Source organism: Miniopterus schreibersii, assembly GCF_964146895.1.
Source record: "Miniopterus schreibersii genome assembly, chromosome: 4".
Taxonomy (NCBI): Eukaryota; Metazoa; Chordata; class Mammalia; order Chiroptera; family Miniopteridae; genus Miniopterus; species Miniopterus schreibersii.
In genome coordinates, this window is record NC_138105.1 from 25,503,675 (window position 1) to 25,521,674 (window position 18,000).

The window sequence follows — 18,000 nt, forward strand, 5'->3', positions numbered from 1 at the left end:
TTTACCATATCAGCTACTCCATCCGCTGTCTTTCAGAATTTTATAGACCTTTTTCATTTGTTGTGGTTTTCTTTTTGAATCTTTTTGTCCTTAAAAAAAAAAATACTTAAAAAGCTGTTTTTCTCTCATTTTAGTAAGGATTTAGTAGAGATATGTATGATCATTGAACCCATCATGGTTAATTGGCAGTTGTAAATTTTGGAATTGAGATTATTGCTATTTTCTTAGTGGTTCCATGTTCTTTTATTAACCTTTCAGAAAACAGGTTGTCTTAGGCGTCTTTTCTTTTTCTTCTGTCTTCTGATAATCCTCTTGTCCGGTTGCATATCAAGGCAAGAAAGCAGTGTTTGGGAGCAGTCTGCCCTGGCATTGAGGCACTATTCTTTATAAGAGGATAAGGAGGTACATTTTATGCAGATAATTGAAACTGGTTATAGTCACTGTGCTAGAGAAAGGCTCCCTACCTCTTTAACAGAGGGAGCAATAGGATTGTGTCGCTGGATGTCTTACTTGTTTTAGTGGTACATTAATATCACTTTTGAGTCCCTTTAGAAAAAGATTTTTTAGAAAGTCATATTTTTAAGAGGGATGGTGACAAACTGGGTCATCTCCAGAAGTAAGCCAGGATGCTTAAATACCTGGAACTTGCAAATATTGAGACTGTGTAATCTGGAGGGGAAGAAAACCCAACAAAATAAGATTTAAAAAACAATATGATAACTTTTCAAGTACTTAGAGGTCACTGAAGAAGAAAAAGGTTACATCTGTTTAGAAATAAAATAGACTTTCATATGAAATAGTGAGTTTTTAATATCTGGCATTGTTTGAGTATAGGCCATCAGCCATGCTGAGGAGGAGTTGAGGGAGTTCTTCTCTACCGTTTCAGATCTCTTATAATTCAGAAATTTTATGACTCTTTCATAGATCACAGTTCTGTGATAAGTGCTTGTTTGCTTAAAATCAAAATTGTGGGGTTTCATTATATTTTAAAAAGTATATTTGAAATAACCTAAATTATTTTCTATTCTTCAGGACTTAAACACTATTTATTCTTATCTTCATGGAATGGAAATATTATCAAACCTCAGAGAACATCAGCTTAGGTAAGTGTGATGCTGTGTTTAACAGCATGTGCTATGGAGTTATTCAAATGAGTTTAGGTAGGTAGTTGCAAGGGCCAAATCTTTTAGAGATTTTTTTATAGGACGAGCATAAGGAATTTGTGTTTTTCATCCCAGTTTTTCTTAGCCATTGGAATCCCGTATGACTTTTGGCTCCCCCAAAACATAACTACCAATAGCCTACTGTTAATCAGAAACCTTACTGATAACATAAGCAGTCCATTAACACATATATTAATATATATACATTCTTTATTTTTTTTGTTTTGTTTTGTTTTTTAAAGAGGGGAAGTTGGGGGGGTGGGGGGTGGAGATGTGAGAGAGAAACATCAATTGGTTTTCTCCCATACACATCTCTATAGGGGATTGCACCTACAACCTAGGTATGAGCCCTGACCAGTAATCAATCCCACAATGTTACAGGTGCATGGGACGATGCTCCAACCAACTGAGGCACACTGGCCAGAGCTAACATATATTTTATATGTTTTATGTATTATATACTGTATGCTTACAGCAAAGTAAGCTAGAAAAAAGAAAATGTTAAGAAAATTATAAGGAAGAGAAATATATTTACAATACTTACTGAAAAAAAATCCATGTTTATGTGGACCTGCTCAGTTCAAACCTGTGTTCAGGGGTCAACTTCAACTATGTAAAGCAAAGCACAGCACTTAGTATGTGCTAGCCAGTGAAAACAAAACTAGGTTCTTGGTGTGTTTTTTGTAGTTCTTCGTGATATTTATTGTGTCAAATGCTTAAAATGGTCATGGTATGATGCAGTGTTGTATTAAAGTGGAAGGAGCAGGATTCTTGATTTGGTATAAGCTCTTGTGGACAAGATCCGTAAACTTTATGAAACTCATTTTCTTGTTCTTGTAAAATGAGTTTTCTCTCCTCCTACCTTATGTTATTGTGATTATACAGGGTGGGGCAGAAGTAGGTTTATAGTTGTTAGTATTTGAAACAGTTTTTTCTTTTATTATTATTTATTTATTGTATTATTTTCCATATGAACAATTGTAAACCTACTTTTACCCCACCCTGTATTTGTAAAAGCAGTTTTGAGTGCTATTAAGCACAATTGTAACTTTGCACAACATTTTAATTAAATTGTGTTTTCCTTCCATTACCAAATTAGCCATCCCTTTTTCTCGCTGTTTTAAGTTTTAGGTTATGGACCAGGTTGCTAATTAATTCTTTAGAATTTTTTTTTTTCTGTTTTCTTTATAACAATTCAGGTGTTAGTATGTATCAAATAAAAAAGAAGAAAACTGAAAAGTAGAGCATTTAGTAATACTAAGAATATTTTTTAAATGCAAGCAAATTTGTATATTTATTCAACAGATTTTGTGTGTATGTTCGCCTCTGCTAGTAACTGTTCTTCACACAAGGATTCAGTGTGAATCAGAAAATGTATATTTTTCATATTAAAAAAGAGCATTAGTGTGAATTAACAGGTTATAGAATGTACGTAGAGTATTATACTTCTTGCTACTTAATATCTGATTGTTTGAAAATATTGCATTTAATGTACTTATTTTAGTGAAGTGAAAATTTGTAGTTTAGTGAAAATTTTAGTGGTAGATTTGATAATTTTCTGTTGAGGTGATTATAAGAATTTTTTAAACAAAATTTAAGAAAAAAATTGTTAAAATTTTTACTTTTTAAAATGTTTTAGATTAATGTCTGCAAGAGCACGCTATGAGAGGTACAGTGGCAATCAAATTCTTTTTTGGTAAGTATTTTCATAATTAGCTTAAATTAATTGCTTTAATGTTTAAATTTTGACTTTTAACATTGAAATTCATTTGATTCTGAAACAATTTCTGTAGAGTAGATTGAAATATATTCACAAACTATGAAATATAACAGGCATAAAGCCCGGCCAGCTTGGCTCAGTGATTGAGCATCGACCTAGGATCCAGGAGATCTCGTTTTGATTCCCAGTCAGGGCACATGCCCCAGTTTCGGGTTTGTTCCCCAGTAGGGGGAGTGCAGGAGGCAGCCAATCAATGACACTCTCTCATTGATGTTTCTGTCTCTCTTTCCCTCTCCCTTCCTCTCTCTGAAATCAATAAATAACATATTAAAAAAAAAAGCATAGAGTGCACAAAAGGTGTACAGTGTGATAATGGTTAGTAAATATATACACCTGTGTAATTCCTACCCATGTGAATATACAGAATATGTTAGTTCTCTGGAAGGTTCTAGTCAGTTTTTTTGGAAAGGTAATCTCCTTCTTCCTTCTATCACTATAGATTAGTTTTACCTCTCTTTGAATGTCATACGGATAAAATCTTTGGTAAGGCTTTTTTTTACTTCACAAATGTCTGAAATTCTTCTGTGTTTTTGCATTCATTCTTTTTCTTTTGTTAATCCTCACGTGAGGATGTTTTCTCCATAGATTTTTAGAGAGAGTGGAAGGTGGGGAGTGAGGGGTAGAGAGAGAGAGAAACATCAATCTGTCTCACATAAATTGGCAGCCACCCTCACTTGCCCCTACAAGGGTGGGGATCGAACCCATGACCCCTTGGCTTGTGGGCTGATGCTCTGACCTGAGCCACACTGGCCAGGGCTGCACTCATTCTTTTTTACTGCTTTACCATATACAGCTGTGTGAAAATAACACAATTGTTTATCCTGTTAATATATATTTAGGTTGTTACCAGTTTTTTACTATTGTAAATAATAGTTTCTTTGAACATTTTATTCATGTCCTTTTTTTTTTTTTTAAATCCTCACCCAAGAATACTTTTTCCATTGCTTTTCAGAGAGTGGAAGGGAGAAAGAGGGGGAGAGAAAGAGAGAGAGAGAGACCGAGAGAAACACCGATATGAGAGGGACACATCGATTGGTTGCCTCCACACATGTGCCCCAACTGGGGCCAGGGATTGAGCCTGCAACCCAAGTACCTGTCCTTGGCTGGAATTTAACCTGGGACCCTTTAGTCTGCATGCCAATGTTCTAACCATGGAGCTAAACCAGCTAGGGCTTGTTCATGTCTTTTTGTGCCCTTTTTAACTCATTCCTGTTGGTCATAGTCTTAGAAATAGAATTACTGGACTGCACAAGCTCATATTTAGGAGATTCTAACGTTAGAATCTAACATGTACATTTCATTTTGTTACCTCATTGTGATTTTATTTTACATTTCCCTGCTTACTAATGATGATGAATGATTTTCATATTTTTATAGGCTATTTGTATAGCTCTTTCTTGAAATTCCAATTCACGTTTTACCATTTTTAAATTGGGTCGTATGTCTTATTTCTATAAATATGTAGAACTTCTTTCTGAATTCTTTATTCAAGTTCTTTGTTGGAAACTTGTGTTGCATATATCTTCTCCCACTGCGTGGCTTTCCTTTTCACTTTATTAATGGCATCTTTAGAAGAGAAATTCCTAACTTTCTCAATTTTTTCCTATATCATTAGTGCTCCCATGTCTAGTTAAAAAACAAAGTCTATTCCTTCCTCAAGATTATGAAGATTTTTTTTTTTCTGAAAGTTTTGGTGATAGTGACCTCTTATGTAGATTCCACTGGTATATAGGAATGGTATTGACTTTCATGTTTCATTACCTGCACATTGCATTTATCTTTATTTCTAAACTATTTACATGATTCATATGGGTTTTAATAGCTACATTCATTCGTTTGTCGATCCATTCATTTATTATTAAATATTTGTCTGCTATACATTATGCTTATTCTAGTATAGAATGGTAGGAAGACAAAGTATTTGTCCTTATTGAGTATCATGTAGTGGAGGAGAAGAGAGTTAATTAGAATAGCTATACATATTTCAGTACTGTCAAGGAAAAGTATAGCTATATAGATCATTGGAACAGAATTGAGAGCCCAGAAATAAACCCTTATATTTATGAATAGTTTTGTTAGTTACAAATGACCTGTAGCTAAGCTCTGTGCACAATGTGCATATAAAATTACTGAGGTTGAAAAAGGAATATCCAGTGTACAGCTTTATTTTTTATGAGGGTGCTAAAGCATTTCAGTGGAGAAAACATTGTTTTTTCAACAAGTAATGCTTGGTTAATTGAGTTTTTACATGCAGAAAATTAATTTGGACCCTTAAACCATATAAAATAATTAATGAGGTATCACTTTTTACACATTGGAATAGCTACAGTAGAAATGGGTACCCATTAAATTGAAACAGTCAAAAAGGTACCTTACACCATATACAGTAATTAATGAGATATCACTCTATACCTATATCTACAGTAAAAAAGGTAGACAGTAATGAGTGTTGGCGAGGATATGGTAACACCTGGAATCCTCATATATTGGTGGTAAGGATGAAGAATGGTATGGCCACTCTAGGAAACAGTTCGGTGGGTTCTTAAAAAGTTAAACAATTTTTGACATATGAACCAGTAATTCCACTTTTACATATTTATCCAACGGAAGTGAAAACAAATTTTCATACAGAGATTGTACACAAATGCTTTTAGTAGCACTATTTGTACTAGCCTCAAACTGAAAACAAACTGCAATGAATGGATAAATAGAAATCCATATAGCCATATAGTGAAATAGTATTTGGCAATAAAAAAGGATAAAGTACTTACACATACTGCAGCAAGGACAGACTTCAAAACGTTATGCTAAGAGGGAGAAGCAAGTTAGAACACCACACATTATAAGATTCCATTTATATGAACTGTCCAGGTAAGAGAAATTTATCTATAGAGACAGAGCAGATTATTGGTTACCCTCAGGGAGGGATTGACTGTAAAAAAGGCATAAGAGGTCTCTTTGTGGTGATAGAAATGTTCTAAAACTGGATTGTGTTGATGTTTGCACAATTCTTTTAAAACCAGCATGTTCAGAATTGGTAGTTACAAAATAGGCATAGGTCTGTAAGGTAAAGCATAGGAAATATAGTTAATAGTATTGTAATAACTATTTATGGTGCCAAGTGAATGCTTGAATTATTAGAGGGAATACTTTGTAACTTATATGAATGTCTACTCGTTCTGCTGTACACCTAAAACTAATACAAAAAAGTGTTCAACGCATACTGTAATTGAAAAATAAAATAAGCCCTGGCCAGGTGGCTCAGTTGTTTGGAGTGTCATCCCATACACCAAAAGATTGAGGGTTCAATTTCCGGTCAGGGCACATACCTAGGTTGTGGGTCCAATCCCTGGTCGGGGCATGTACAGGAGGCCAACTGATCGATGTTTCTCTCTCTCCCTCTCTCCCCTTTCCTCTCTCTCTAAAATCAATTAAAAAATATATCCTTGGGAGAGGATTTAAAATATAAAAACATTTAAAAAAACATGAAAGCTGGAAAAAGAAGACACAGCAAGAGAAGAGCCTGGAGTGGCAGGTTGAGGCCACCCTAAGAGTTTTTGGTATTTATTTTAGGAGCATCATGAAGCCTTTGAAGGAGTAAAATCTGACAAGATTAAGTATGCCTCTCTTCTCTGGGGTAGATTAATCTTGGATTCATTTGCTTGCCAAAGAGAAAGGAGATAATAGGGCCTCACCTTAAAGAGTAAAGTGTTTCACTTTCCTGTGTTTACTTACCAGCTATATTGTGAACCATGTTCTGAGAGTGGAGTGCTTTGCAAGATCTGAACTGTTTCTGATTCATAAGCTGGCATGGCTCCTTTTTTTTTCCCTTCAGAAACTTGTATTGCTTGTTCTGTTTTTTTGGTTTTTTTAAAATCCTCACCTGAGGATATGTTTTTATTGATATTTTTAGAGAGAAGGGAACATCATTGTGAGAGAGAAATATCATTCGGTTACCTCCCATATGTACCCACCGGAATCGAGCGCACAATGTTTTTGGTGTACAGGACAAAGTTCCAACCAGCAAGGCTCTCTCCTTTTTTTTTAATCCTCACCCAAGGATTTTTTTCCCCCCATTGATTTTCAGAGAGAATGGAAGGGAGGGCAGGGTGGGGGGAGGAAGAGAGAGAGAGAGAAAAATATCGATGAGAGAGACAAATCTGTTGGTTGCCTACTGCACGCACCCCAGCCAGGGCCCAGAATTAAACCTGCAACTGACATATGTGCCCTTAACCAGTAATTGAATCTGAGACCCTTGGGTCCACAGGCTGGCTGACTCACCTCTGAGCCAAAATGGCCAGGGCCAGCATGGCTCGCTCTCTTTTTTTTAATCCTCACCCAAGGATATTTTTTCCCTTGCTTTTTCAGAGATACTGGAAGGGAGAGAGAGACAGAGAGAAACATCGGTTGGTTGCCTCTCCACACGCGCCCCAACCAGGGCCAGGAAACAAACCTGCAACTGAGATACGTGCCCTTGGCCAGAATCGAACCCTGGACCCTTCAGTCTGTGGCCAACGCTCTAACCATTGAGAAAAGCCGATTAGGGCCAGCATGGCTCTCTTGATGGTAGATGTGAACTTGGGGATTTTTCCTGCATTAATACTGGAATTTACTGACAACTTTGTGACTTCTTCAGCCAAGTGAGATAAAAATTGGATGTTTGTCATGGCATCCAGTCATAACTTTCTTCCGTCTTAATTTTGGACAAATTTTTCCTTTATTGATTTTATTCCTTCTTGATTTTATAAAAGTCATATTTCAAAAGAATAAGGAAGTGGGATTTCTAAATAAAGAACCTTAAGTAGGAATTTTGTAGGCATTTGCATCTTCCCTGGGTGAAGGAAGGAAGGGATATAAAGTACTTTAAAGTACCCACTGAAAGTTGACAATTTTTCTTTCTCTTGGTAAGCAATTAGGATTGACCCAGAAAGCTTATCCTGGGCGCTGTGTAGAATGGTTTGGAGTCCTGTGTTTCTGGATGGATGATAGTACTATATTGAGGACATAGAATACTAGAAAAGATCCAAGCTTGAAGAAAATGATAGGTAGATTTCGAACTTGAGTTTGAGTTTTCTGTTAGATATACAAGATGACATGTCAGGTAAACAGCCATATATATATGTATAGATAGATAAATAGATATAGATATATGTACACACACACACACACATAAAGTTCTTCAGCTCAGAGTAAAGATTTGTTTTATAGATATTAGAATCTCCATATTAAAATTGATTGAAGCTTTAGGTATGGTAAGTAAAGATATTTGAGAGAAAGATTAGTTTAGATTATAAACTAACATCTAACAAGATTCTGGATTTTTACTGGAGATTTAACAACTAAAATGCTGATGGACTTAAGTCATCTGATATTCTTTTATTTTATTCCTCAAACATATAAAATGTGAGATTGAGTAGAAATTTTTATATCTTTCAGAATAACATCGAAAAGAAATAAGTAGATTATTATCCAAATTTAGTTGAAAGTAAAGATGAAACATTGATAAATTTATGAATTCCAAAGAATATTGTCTTCAATATACATAAAAGTTATCAGAACTAGAATTTCTAATACACAGATATAGTACAATATTTAAATTAGTCTTCATCAGATGTGATGATCTAATACAAAAAAATAAAGAACGTGAACTTGATGTAATTAATAAGATAAAGCTAATAAAAATGTACTTCTGAAGTTTATCTTAAGATAGTGATTATAGTTTTTCACATGTGAACATGGTCTCAATTTGTAATGATTTTCAATATTAGAATACATTTCATGTTGTATATTATGTATTGAAAATCCATATACATGTGAATGTATGTATTTATTTACTCATTTATTTCCTTATTTATTTAAACAGTTCAGAAACTATTGCCAGATGTTGGTACATCCTGCTTTCTGGATCTGTGCTTATGAAAGACTCCATGGTCTTGCCTCCTTGCAGGTATGTTTACATTTGCTGCTTAGTACATGTGGCAGGCAAAGTTAACATTATATTTATTTATTTATCTCTTATGTTAAACTACTTTACATAGGATGTGTATTTTCTCTCAGTAGGGGATACATTTTATAAATGTCTTTGCTTGTTGGTAATTGGAAATACTTGGCAGAAATCAACTGATATTTCATATTTCTGTAATCTTTAAGCTTACACCATGACATATATCTTACTCCTGTTTGATCGTTAGTTTTATTTGAAGTTTGATATGATTTATCAGATGGTCTCTAGATTTGTTGCTATTAATGGTTGTAGAGAGAGGCACTATATGTTAATAGTTATGAAATTGGTTTTTAGAGAAAGGCAAACTAGATATAATCCTGATTTTATCACTTATTAGTGGTCTGACTTTGGACAAATTTTCATTTCTTCACTAAAATGAGGATAATAATAGTACCTGCTTAAGAGTCTTAAGAGATTTTGGCAAGGTACTACTCAAAGCTCTCAACAGAAATTTATAGAAGTTGACACGCTAGGGCCAGATTGCCTGAGTTCATGTCTGTGCTCTGCTACTTCTTGGGCAACTTACTTAATCCCTTTGTGCCTCAGTTTCTCCATTTGTAAAATGAGGACAACAATAGAATCTATTTCATAGGCCAGTTTTGAGGAAATGAGTTGATATATAGTAAAACTTGTAGAACAGTCCCTGACTGTTAATAAGTAATTGTTAATTATCAAGAAGGTCTATTGTATTATTCTTGGTGAATTTGTTCTGACAGCAATTCTTAAGATTGTAGGCCCTCAAATTATAGTTTGATGACATAAAAATGTAATTTTTAGTGACATTTTCCCAATAATGTTGAGATTTTTTTGTATTTAAAAAAGTAAGACTTTTATTACAGCTAAATTAATGTATTAAATTTTAAATATCAAGGTACAGTTTATTCAGTAGATAATATGGGACATCTTAGTTTTAATGCCATTTTTAAAGTCATATCTTGAGTCATGAAACACTCCATCATTGGCCTTTGGTTAAATGAAGTCTTTGTTTCTTGACTAGTTAGAATAAAACATTGTTGACTGTTTTTACAAAAAAAATTTGTAAAATTACTTAGTAGGTCTTGGTTATTTAAGGAATGGTGCAATATCAGAGACTCAGTGTTGGTCGCTGCTATTGGCAGAGTAGGTACCCAGCAGTAGCAGTAGCATTGAGGCTATGCATTCTCCACCTTGGCCACTATGGCCACTTCATTCATAGACTCTGAACAAGCAATGGGGTGTCTGGGGAAAGAGCTTGATTGACACCCAAAGAGCATGTCATTTTGTTTACCTGATTATTAAAGGCCACCTTTACAATGGATACCCTTTGGGCATTCATATGTGGGCACAGATACCTTCAAAGCCCATGCTGAAAGAGCTTCTACATACCTCTTCCTAGACTTCTTTGTTACTAGTCTTCTAATCCTGTTCCTTCAAATTCCCTGACCGTTCAACTAAACCATTAGTAATTGCCCGTGAATCTGTTTAGATCCATAACTTTGACCATCTTGCAATTTAGACAAAATGGACAGCCTGATGTACTGCTTTAAGTTCTGTTCCCTAGGAGGATTTTCCTTCACCACCTTCATTCAGGGTTACCTCTGAGTGGGGCTGTCCACTTTTGAGTGGTACCAGCATGTGCAGACACATCTGTAAAACAGGCTCAAGTTTTTTCTTCCTTAGTCAACTGGTCACAAGGAACTCCTCAGGTGGACATAGGCACAGGTTGAGGAAGAGGGCAGTGCAACAGGAGTTGGTGTTGAATGAGTCTGAGTCACTTGCTCATGCAAGTTATTCTAGACCTGGGTAAAATACCTCATGCATGATTAAGCATTCATTCTCTCCTAAAGCCCAGTATCAAGCCAGAAGTTGCTTCTCAAAAGGAGAATATAGTAAGTACTCACTTAATGTTGTAGATAGGTTTTTGGAAACTGACTTTAAGTGAAACAACTTATAACAAAACCAGTTTTACCATAGGCTGATTGATATAAACAGGAATTAAGTTTTTCTGGCATATTTCTGGTCACAAAAATTTCAGTCTAAATAAAGACCCAGATCACTTCTAATATTAAACATTGGCATATATGTGAGCAATACATACATTTAAGAAAGATTGCCCTAGCCGGTTTGCTCAGTGGTTAGAGCGTCCACCCTCGGACTGAAGGGACCTAGGTTCGATTCTGGCCAAGGGCACCTACCTTGGTTGCAGGCTCAATCTCCTGCCCCTGTTGGAGCATGTGCAGAAGGCAACCAATCAATGTGTCTCTCTCACATCAATGTTTCTCTCTTTCCCCCTCCTCTCTCTTTACCCTCTCTCCCCCTTACACACTCTCTCCCTTCCACTCTCTCTGAAAAGCAATGGAAAAAACATCCTCAGATGAGGAGTAAAAAAGAAAAAAGAAAGATTAATGAAAATAAATACGATAATTATTTTCTAACCCATTTATATCAGTTCAGGGTCACAGGTGACCAGAGCCTATCCTGGTAGCTCAGGAAACTAGGCGGAAACCCACCCTTCCATCACACACACTCAGGCTGGAGCAGTATAGACATGCTAACTAATCTAATATACATGCACATTTTTGGGATATGGAAGGAAGCTGGAGTACCTGGGGAAAACATGCAAACTCCACACACACACTGGCTCCTGCCAGGAATCAGTTCTTTCTTTTCCTCATCAGCGTTATAATGAAATGATGCTGAATGAAATTACGTTATTTGAGGACCTGCTATAGTTATTTTAGAAGGCATTAGGACTGCACTGTTATTGACATGTTAGTGCTTGTGAGAAGCTCCATAGAGCATCCCTATTTGCCGTGGACACTAAAGTTATCGCTGAATCATAAAGCCCAGTGGTACAGTGACTTATACTGCATTTTAAACTGCAGGCAGTTTTGTGGGCAACTCTAAAGATGGGTCAAAGTAGCATGCTCAAAATATAATACTTCTCAAAAAATAAATTAATAACCAAGTATTGTGTCTCTCTTTTTGTGGTGATGGTACCTAATCAACTTGGAGGAGATAGTCTGTCATGCCCCAAATTATGGAACTCTCAGAAACTTTGCTGATGGGTCAGGCCCTTGAATTTTTATGGGGCTTATCTCCTAAACTCTAGTTGGCATATATTTTAATAAAGCATCTAAATACACCCCTTTATTTTATAATGAAATTTTATATGTAATTTAAACCAGTAATATAGATTTTACAATTTACTATAAGCAAAGGACAAAAGTAATGTAATAAATCAAGACTGAAATTTAAATATCTTTCTTTTGAAATGAATTTAGTCTTTTTCCAGATTTGCGTTCATTTTTTAGTTGTCACAGTAAAATCTCATTTAGTTCAAGAAAATAAGGATAGCATTACGTGTGCTTTTTAAATAAAATTGAACACATGTATTTATGCAGGAAATAAGCATTGATTGTCATCTCTATATAAGACATGGGCATTGAGACAAAAACACACGGCCTTACCTTGGATTTGGATGACTGCTTTGTTTAAAAAGTGCCTGTGTGCCTGGCTAGGTGTGGTTCAGGAGATTGCGATTTGAGTCCTGGTCAGGGCACTGGTGCTCAATCCCCAGTTGGGCTTGCAGGAGGCAGCCGATCAATGACGACGCTTTCATCATTGTTGTTTCAACTCTGTCTCTCCCTCCCTCTCTCTGAAATCAGTAATGATATATTTTTAAAAAAATAAAAAGAGCCTATGTGTTGTGTGACTTTGAAAGAAAAACTTTCGGGGGGAGGCAGTTTTGGCAGTGGATTCTACAGGTAAGCAGGATTAGGTATGCAAAGAAGGAGGGAACCAGCATTTCAGTTGAATTTCTCAAGCACTGAGGCATTAATTCATTTAGAAGACATTTATTGAGGTGCCTGTATGTGTCAGGCATTCTGCTAGTCATTGGGGTACAGAAGGGTTTTCACCTTTAAATAGCATTGTCCATTTTCTAAAGACAGAATTCTTTTGACAAAGTAATAAATTTGTACTATTCAAAAGTCAAAAAAGTGTAACAAGTATTTTAAGAAGTATTATTCCCACTTTTATTGTCACCCACACCATTAAACTAATTTGCATAGATAACTAACCATTTTTATTAATATTTTTTGCATGTCTTTCTAGTCTAATACATATGCGAACAAAATCCAGTACATATACTTATTTTTTCTATTTCTGACCCATATAGCAACATTGCTCTGTGGTTTCAACTTGTTTATTTTGAAGTATGTGGGTAAAGTGCAGATAACCTAAATGTACATGTTTTTTTTTTAATATATCTTTATTGATTTCAGAGAGAGGAAGGGAGAGGGAGAGAGAGAGAGATAGAAACATCAATGATGAGAGAGTCATTGATCGAGCCCTCAACCCGGGCATGTGCCCTGACCAGGAATCGAACCCTGATGGCCTGGATCCAAGGTCGACGCTCAACCGCTGAGCCACGCCCAGCCGGGCTAAATGTACATGTTAATGAGTTACTGTGAGTTACTGTAAGTTGAACGTTTGCCTAGTCACTACTGAGATCGAGAAATTAATATTGTCAGCATTGTGGAAGCAGCCTTCATGTCTTTTCTCAAATCAGCTCTCCTCCCCAAAGACCATCACTTTCCTATATTTTGATTAGTCTTGACTATCTGTAGATTTTTAGCCTTAGGATATGCACACCTAACATTTTAGTTTGGTTTTGTTTACTTTTGAACTTAATATGAATATAATCATACAGTATTCTTTTGTGTATGGCTTCTTTGGCCCAGTGCTGTGTGTATGAGATTCATCTGTATTGTCGTAGGTAGGTCTAGTTAATTCATTCTTATTGATTATCATTTTATTGTTTGTGTTGTTGAGGGCTATTATAAGTAAAGTAGCTATGAATATTCTTGTACATTTGATCCACATGTGCATACATTTCTGTACAGTATACCTAAGAGAGAATTGTTGGCTTATAGGATGTGCCGATATTCAGCTTTAATTGTTCATTTGCAAGTTGTGTCCCAATGTGGATGTGTACCAGTTCACACACCCACCAGCAGTGCATGCGAATTCCTTTTGTTTCACATCCTCACCAACACATAGTAATGTCATCTTTGTATTTTTAATATTTTTGACGGCTTAATTTCAGTTACTCTGTGGAGAATATATGTCTCATAATTTTGATTTGCATATTATTCGTTGCTGATGAGTGAATATTTGATTAACCTCTTTTGTAAAATGCTTCTTAAAGTTCTCCATTTTTCTAATGCATTGTTTTTTGTTGAGATGCTGTAATTCTTTGTATATATTCTGAATGAGAATCCTTGATTGGTTATTTTTTGCTGCATATATCTTTATCCCACTCTCTGCCTTGTATTATTTATTCTCATGAACACAGGTTCTTTAATATACAGCTGTTTAGTCTTTTCCTTTGTGTCTTCTTTGCTTAAATATTTCTGTACCTGAGGATATTTTCCTTTATTACTTTCTAGAACTTTTCCTGTTTTCCTTCAACATCTAGATCTTTAGTTTACTTAGAATTGAATTTTGAGTATGATATAATGTTGCAAGGTTTTTCATATGGATTTCTAACATGTTCTTTTCCGACTTTCACTCAATATCGCCATTTTTATAAATCAAATAACCATATATTTGTGTGCCTGTTTCTGGGCTCCTATTCTATTAGATTTTGTCTATCTTTGCTTGAATACTACACTGTAGCTTTATAATGTAAGGGAGGGAAAAATTTCCTTCTACCTTCTAGGTTCTTTGGCTGGTTTAATAATCAAAGTAATATAAGACAGATTATGAGGAAAAAACAAATTTAATTACATATGTACAGGGGCCCCACAAAGGGCAGTTGAAGTGTATATGCTACCTGAGCTAAGGAATGGGATAGGGGCCTGTGGCTTCAAAGGAGAGAAGAGTAATTCACAGGATAATACAGACAGATGTTTAGTAATTAGATGTTTGTCCTACCATACAGATAAATTATTCAGATAAAAAGTTATTTCTAGTAATAGATCTTTTTCTGGGCCAGGCACCCTATCTAAATTCTTTTAGTAATTAAGGAAGAGGTAAAATTTTATTGAGTCTGCTGGATCTCAATTTTCTTCAGCTCAGAATAATTCACATGCAAAAGTGGCACATTTTGGAAACTCATTCTGAACCCCTTCAATAATGTATCTTGAAGTTTAATAGAGAAACTATTTATGAGAAATTGCTAAACTGTGTTCCACAGTGGTTGTACTATTTTAGATGCCCGCCAGCGATGTATAAGAGTTCTGTTTCTATGTAGTCAACATCATGTGGTGGTGTCAGACTGTTTAGCTATTCTAGTCACTATGAAGTGGTTTTAATTCTTATTTTCCTGATGAATAATGATATTGATCACTTTTCCTTGTGTTTATTCGCCATTGCTTCCTCTGTGTTCTTTGTGAAGTATCTGTTTAAGTTTTCTTTTTGCCTGTTTCAAACTTGAGTTTTTTCTTTATTATTTTGCAGAGATCTTTAATACATTAATGATGCAACTTGACAGGACAGATATTGCACACATTTCATGTCATTATTTGGCTTGCATTTTTATTTTCTTAACTATCTTTTTTTCTTTTAGATTTGTTTGGTTTAATTTCTGCCATCCCATAGAGGATGAATATAAAATGACTATTAAAAAAGAGAGACAATATATTATATTGCTAGGGGATTTTGAGGAAAACAGTGCAGCAGCTCAAATCTCTAGGGGTAATCCACAAAAATGGATAGCCTACTTACAGATAATAGTCTAGGAATGTATCTATTTAGTCCAGATTGTCTAATTCATTGCCATATAGTTGTTCGTAATTCTTTCTTATAATCCCTTGTGTTTCTGTGGAGTCAGTTACCTCTCCTCTTTCATTTCTGATTTTATTTATTTGGGTCCTCTTTTTTTCTTGATGAGTCTGGTTAAAGGTTTGTCAGTCTCATTTATCTTTTCAAAGGACTTGGTTTCATTGATCTTTTGCATTGTTTTTAGACTCAAGTTTATTTCTGCTCTGATGTTTATTATTTCCTCCTCACTTTGGGCTTTGTTTGTAGTTCTTTTTCTAGTTCATTTAAGTGTAAACTTAGATTGATTGAGATTTTTCTTGTTTCTTGAGTTAGGCCTGTAATGCTATGAATTTCCTTCTTAGGACTGCTTTTGCTGCGTCCCATAGATTTTGGGTTGTTGTGTTCTCATTTTCATTTGTTTCAAGGCATCTTTTGATGTCTTCCTTGATTTGTTAACCCATTCATTGTTTAGTAACATGTTATTTAGCCTTCATGTCTTTGTGTGTTTTTCAGATTTTTTTCTCTTCCATTTTCATGAAATACCTTTTTCCATCTCTTTACTTTTAGTCTGTTTGTATCTTTCATTCTGATGTTGACCTCTTGTAGACAGCGTATATGTGGGTCTTGTTTTCTTATCCATTCAGCGACCCTATGTCTTTTGATTGAAGCATTTAAGCCATCGACACTTAAAGTGATTATTGGTAGGTACGTATTTATTACCATTTTATTCTTGTAACTATGTTCCTCTGTTTTTTTCCCTTCTTAAAACAGGCCATGTAACATTTCTTGTAATACTGGTTTGAAAGTAACAAACTCCTTTAGCTTTTTCTTGTCTGAGAAGCTCTTTATTTCTCCTTCAATTTTAAATGATAGTCTTGCCGGCTAAAGTTGTCTTGGTTATAGGTTGTTGCTCTTTATCACTTAGAATATTTCATGCCAGTCCTCCTGGCCCGAAATGTTTCTGTAGAGAAATCAAATGACAGTCTTATGGGAGCTCCCTTGTAGGTAACTGTCTTTTTCTTGCTACTTTTAAGATTCTCTTTGTCTTTAAACTTTGCCCATTTTAATTTTGATGTTTCTTGCTGTGGGCCTCTTTGGGTTCATCTTGTTTGGGACTGTGTGCTTCCTGGACTTGTATGTCCTTTTCCTTTACCAGGTTAATGATGTTTTCAGTCATCATTTCTTCAAATAGGTTCTTGATCCCTTGATCTCTCTTCTCCTTCTGGCATCCCTATGATACGGATGTTGGTTCACTTCATGTGCTTCCCAAATGACCATTAAACTATTCTCGTTTTTTTAAATTATTTTTTTTCCTGCTCTGGGTATTTTCTGCTGCCTTGTCTCCCAAATTTCTAATTCGTTCTTCTGCTTCATCTAACCTGTTTATTTCTTATAGTGTATTTCAAATACTGTATTCGTCATTGCTGTCTGGTTCTTTTTATGGTTTCTATGTTCTTTTTCATGTTGTTGTAGTTCTTACTAAGTTTCTTGTAGTTTTCACTAAGTTCCTTGAGCATCCTTATAACCATTCTTTTGAACTCTATATCTGGTAAATTGCTTGCCTTCATTTTATTTAGCTCTATTTCTGGAGATTTCTCTTGTTCTTTCATTTGGGTCGTTTCTTTGTCTCCCTATTTTAGTGGCCTCTTTGTGTTTATTTCTATGTATTAGGTAGATCTGGTATGCCTACCAGTCTTGGTAGAGTGGCCTTATGTAGTAGCTGTCCAGTGGAACCCCTTGGCACAGTCTCCTTACACTGGGTGCTTCAGGAATTACCCTTGTGTGGATTTTGTGGGCCCTCCTGTTGTAATTGAGTCTTGATTGCTATTGGCCTGTTTGTGTGTGGGTTCAGTCTTCAGGCTGGCTAACTGTGAGAATCAACCTGACCACAGTATACAAGCTGCTGTGCAGATGCCAACCACACAGAGTGGAATTTGCCTCAGCAGGGTCTGGTGCCTGCTGTGATCTCCCTTTGGATATGTTGCTTGTGAACCTAATTGTATCCTGCTTTGATGTTGTCTAAAGCTGGTCACTGAGTGTGTTGGTTCTGGGGCCTCTTAGGGGGGACACTGATGCCAGTCATTGTCAAGCACTGCCTGTGACTGGCCCTGGGCAACCCAGTTGAAGCTACAGAATGATCCACAGTTTGTGGCTGCCTCTGCTGGGCCTGGGTGTGTGGAGGAAGGACCACACCGTCATCAAGGTTGGCTTTAATTAGCACCAGGCCTAGGGGCAAGTCAGCAAAAGAGCCAAGGAATCCTGAGATCTGCTTCCTTCTGCCTTTATCTTCCTGCCTGTCTGTTAGG

The 18,000-nt window shown here is 35.8% G+C and overlaps 1 protein-coding gene across 4 annotated transcripts in view; it reads left to right on the top strand.

The window, feature by feature from the left end:
* The window catches only part of RAPGEF6 (Rap guanine nucleotide exchange factor 6), a 186,401-nt gene that overhangs the window by 18,580 nt on the left and 149,821 nt on the right, over nt 1–18,000 (top strand). For all 4 annotated transcript variants that reach the window (XM_081136609.1, XM_081136612.1, XM_081136611.1 and 1 more), the window contains exons 2-4: nt 1,033–1,103; nt 2,803–2,859; nt 8,807–8,890. In XM_081136609.1, coding sequence (XP_080992735.1) covers nt 1,033–1,103; nt 2,803–2,859; nt 8,807–8,890 — 212 coding nt within the window. The remainder of the gene's footprint in view (nt 1–1,032; nt 1,104–2,802; nt 2,860–8,806; nt 8,891–18,000) is intronic.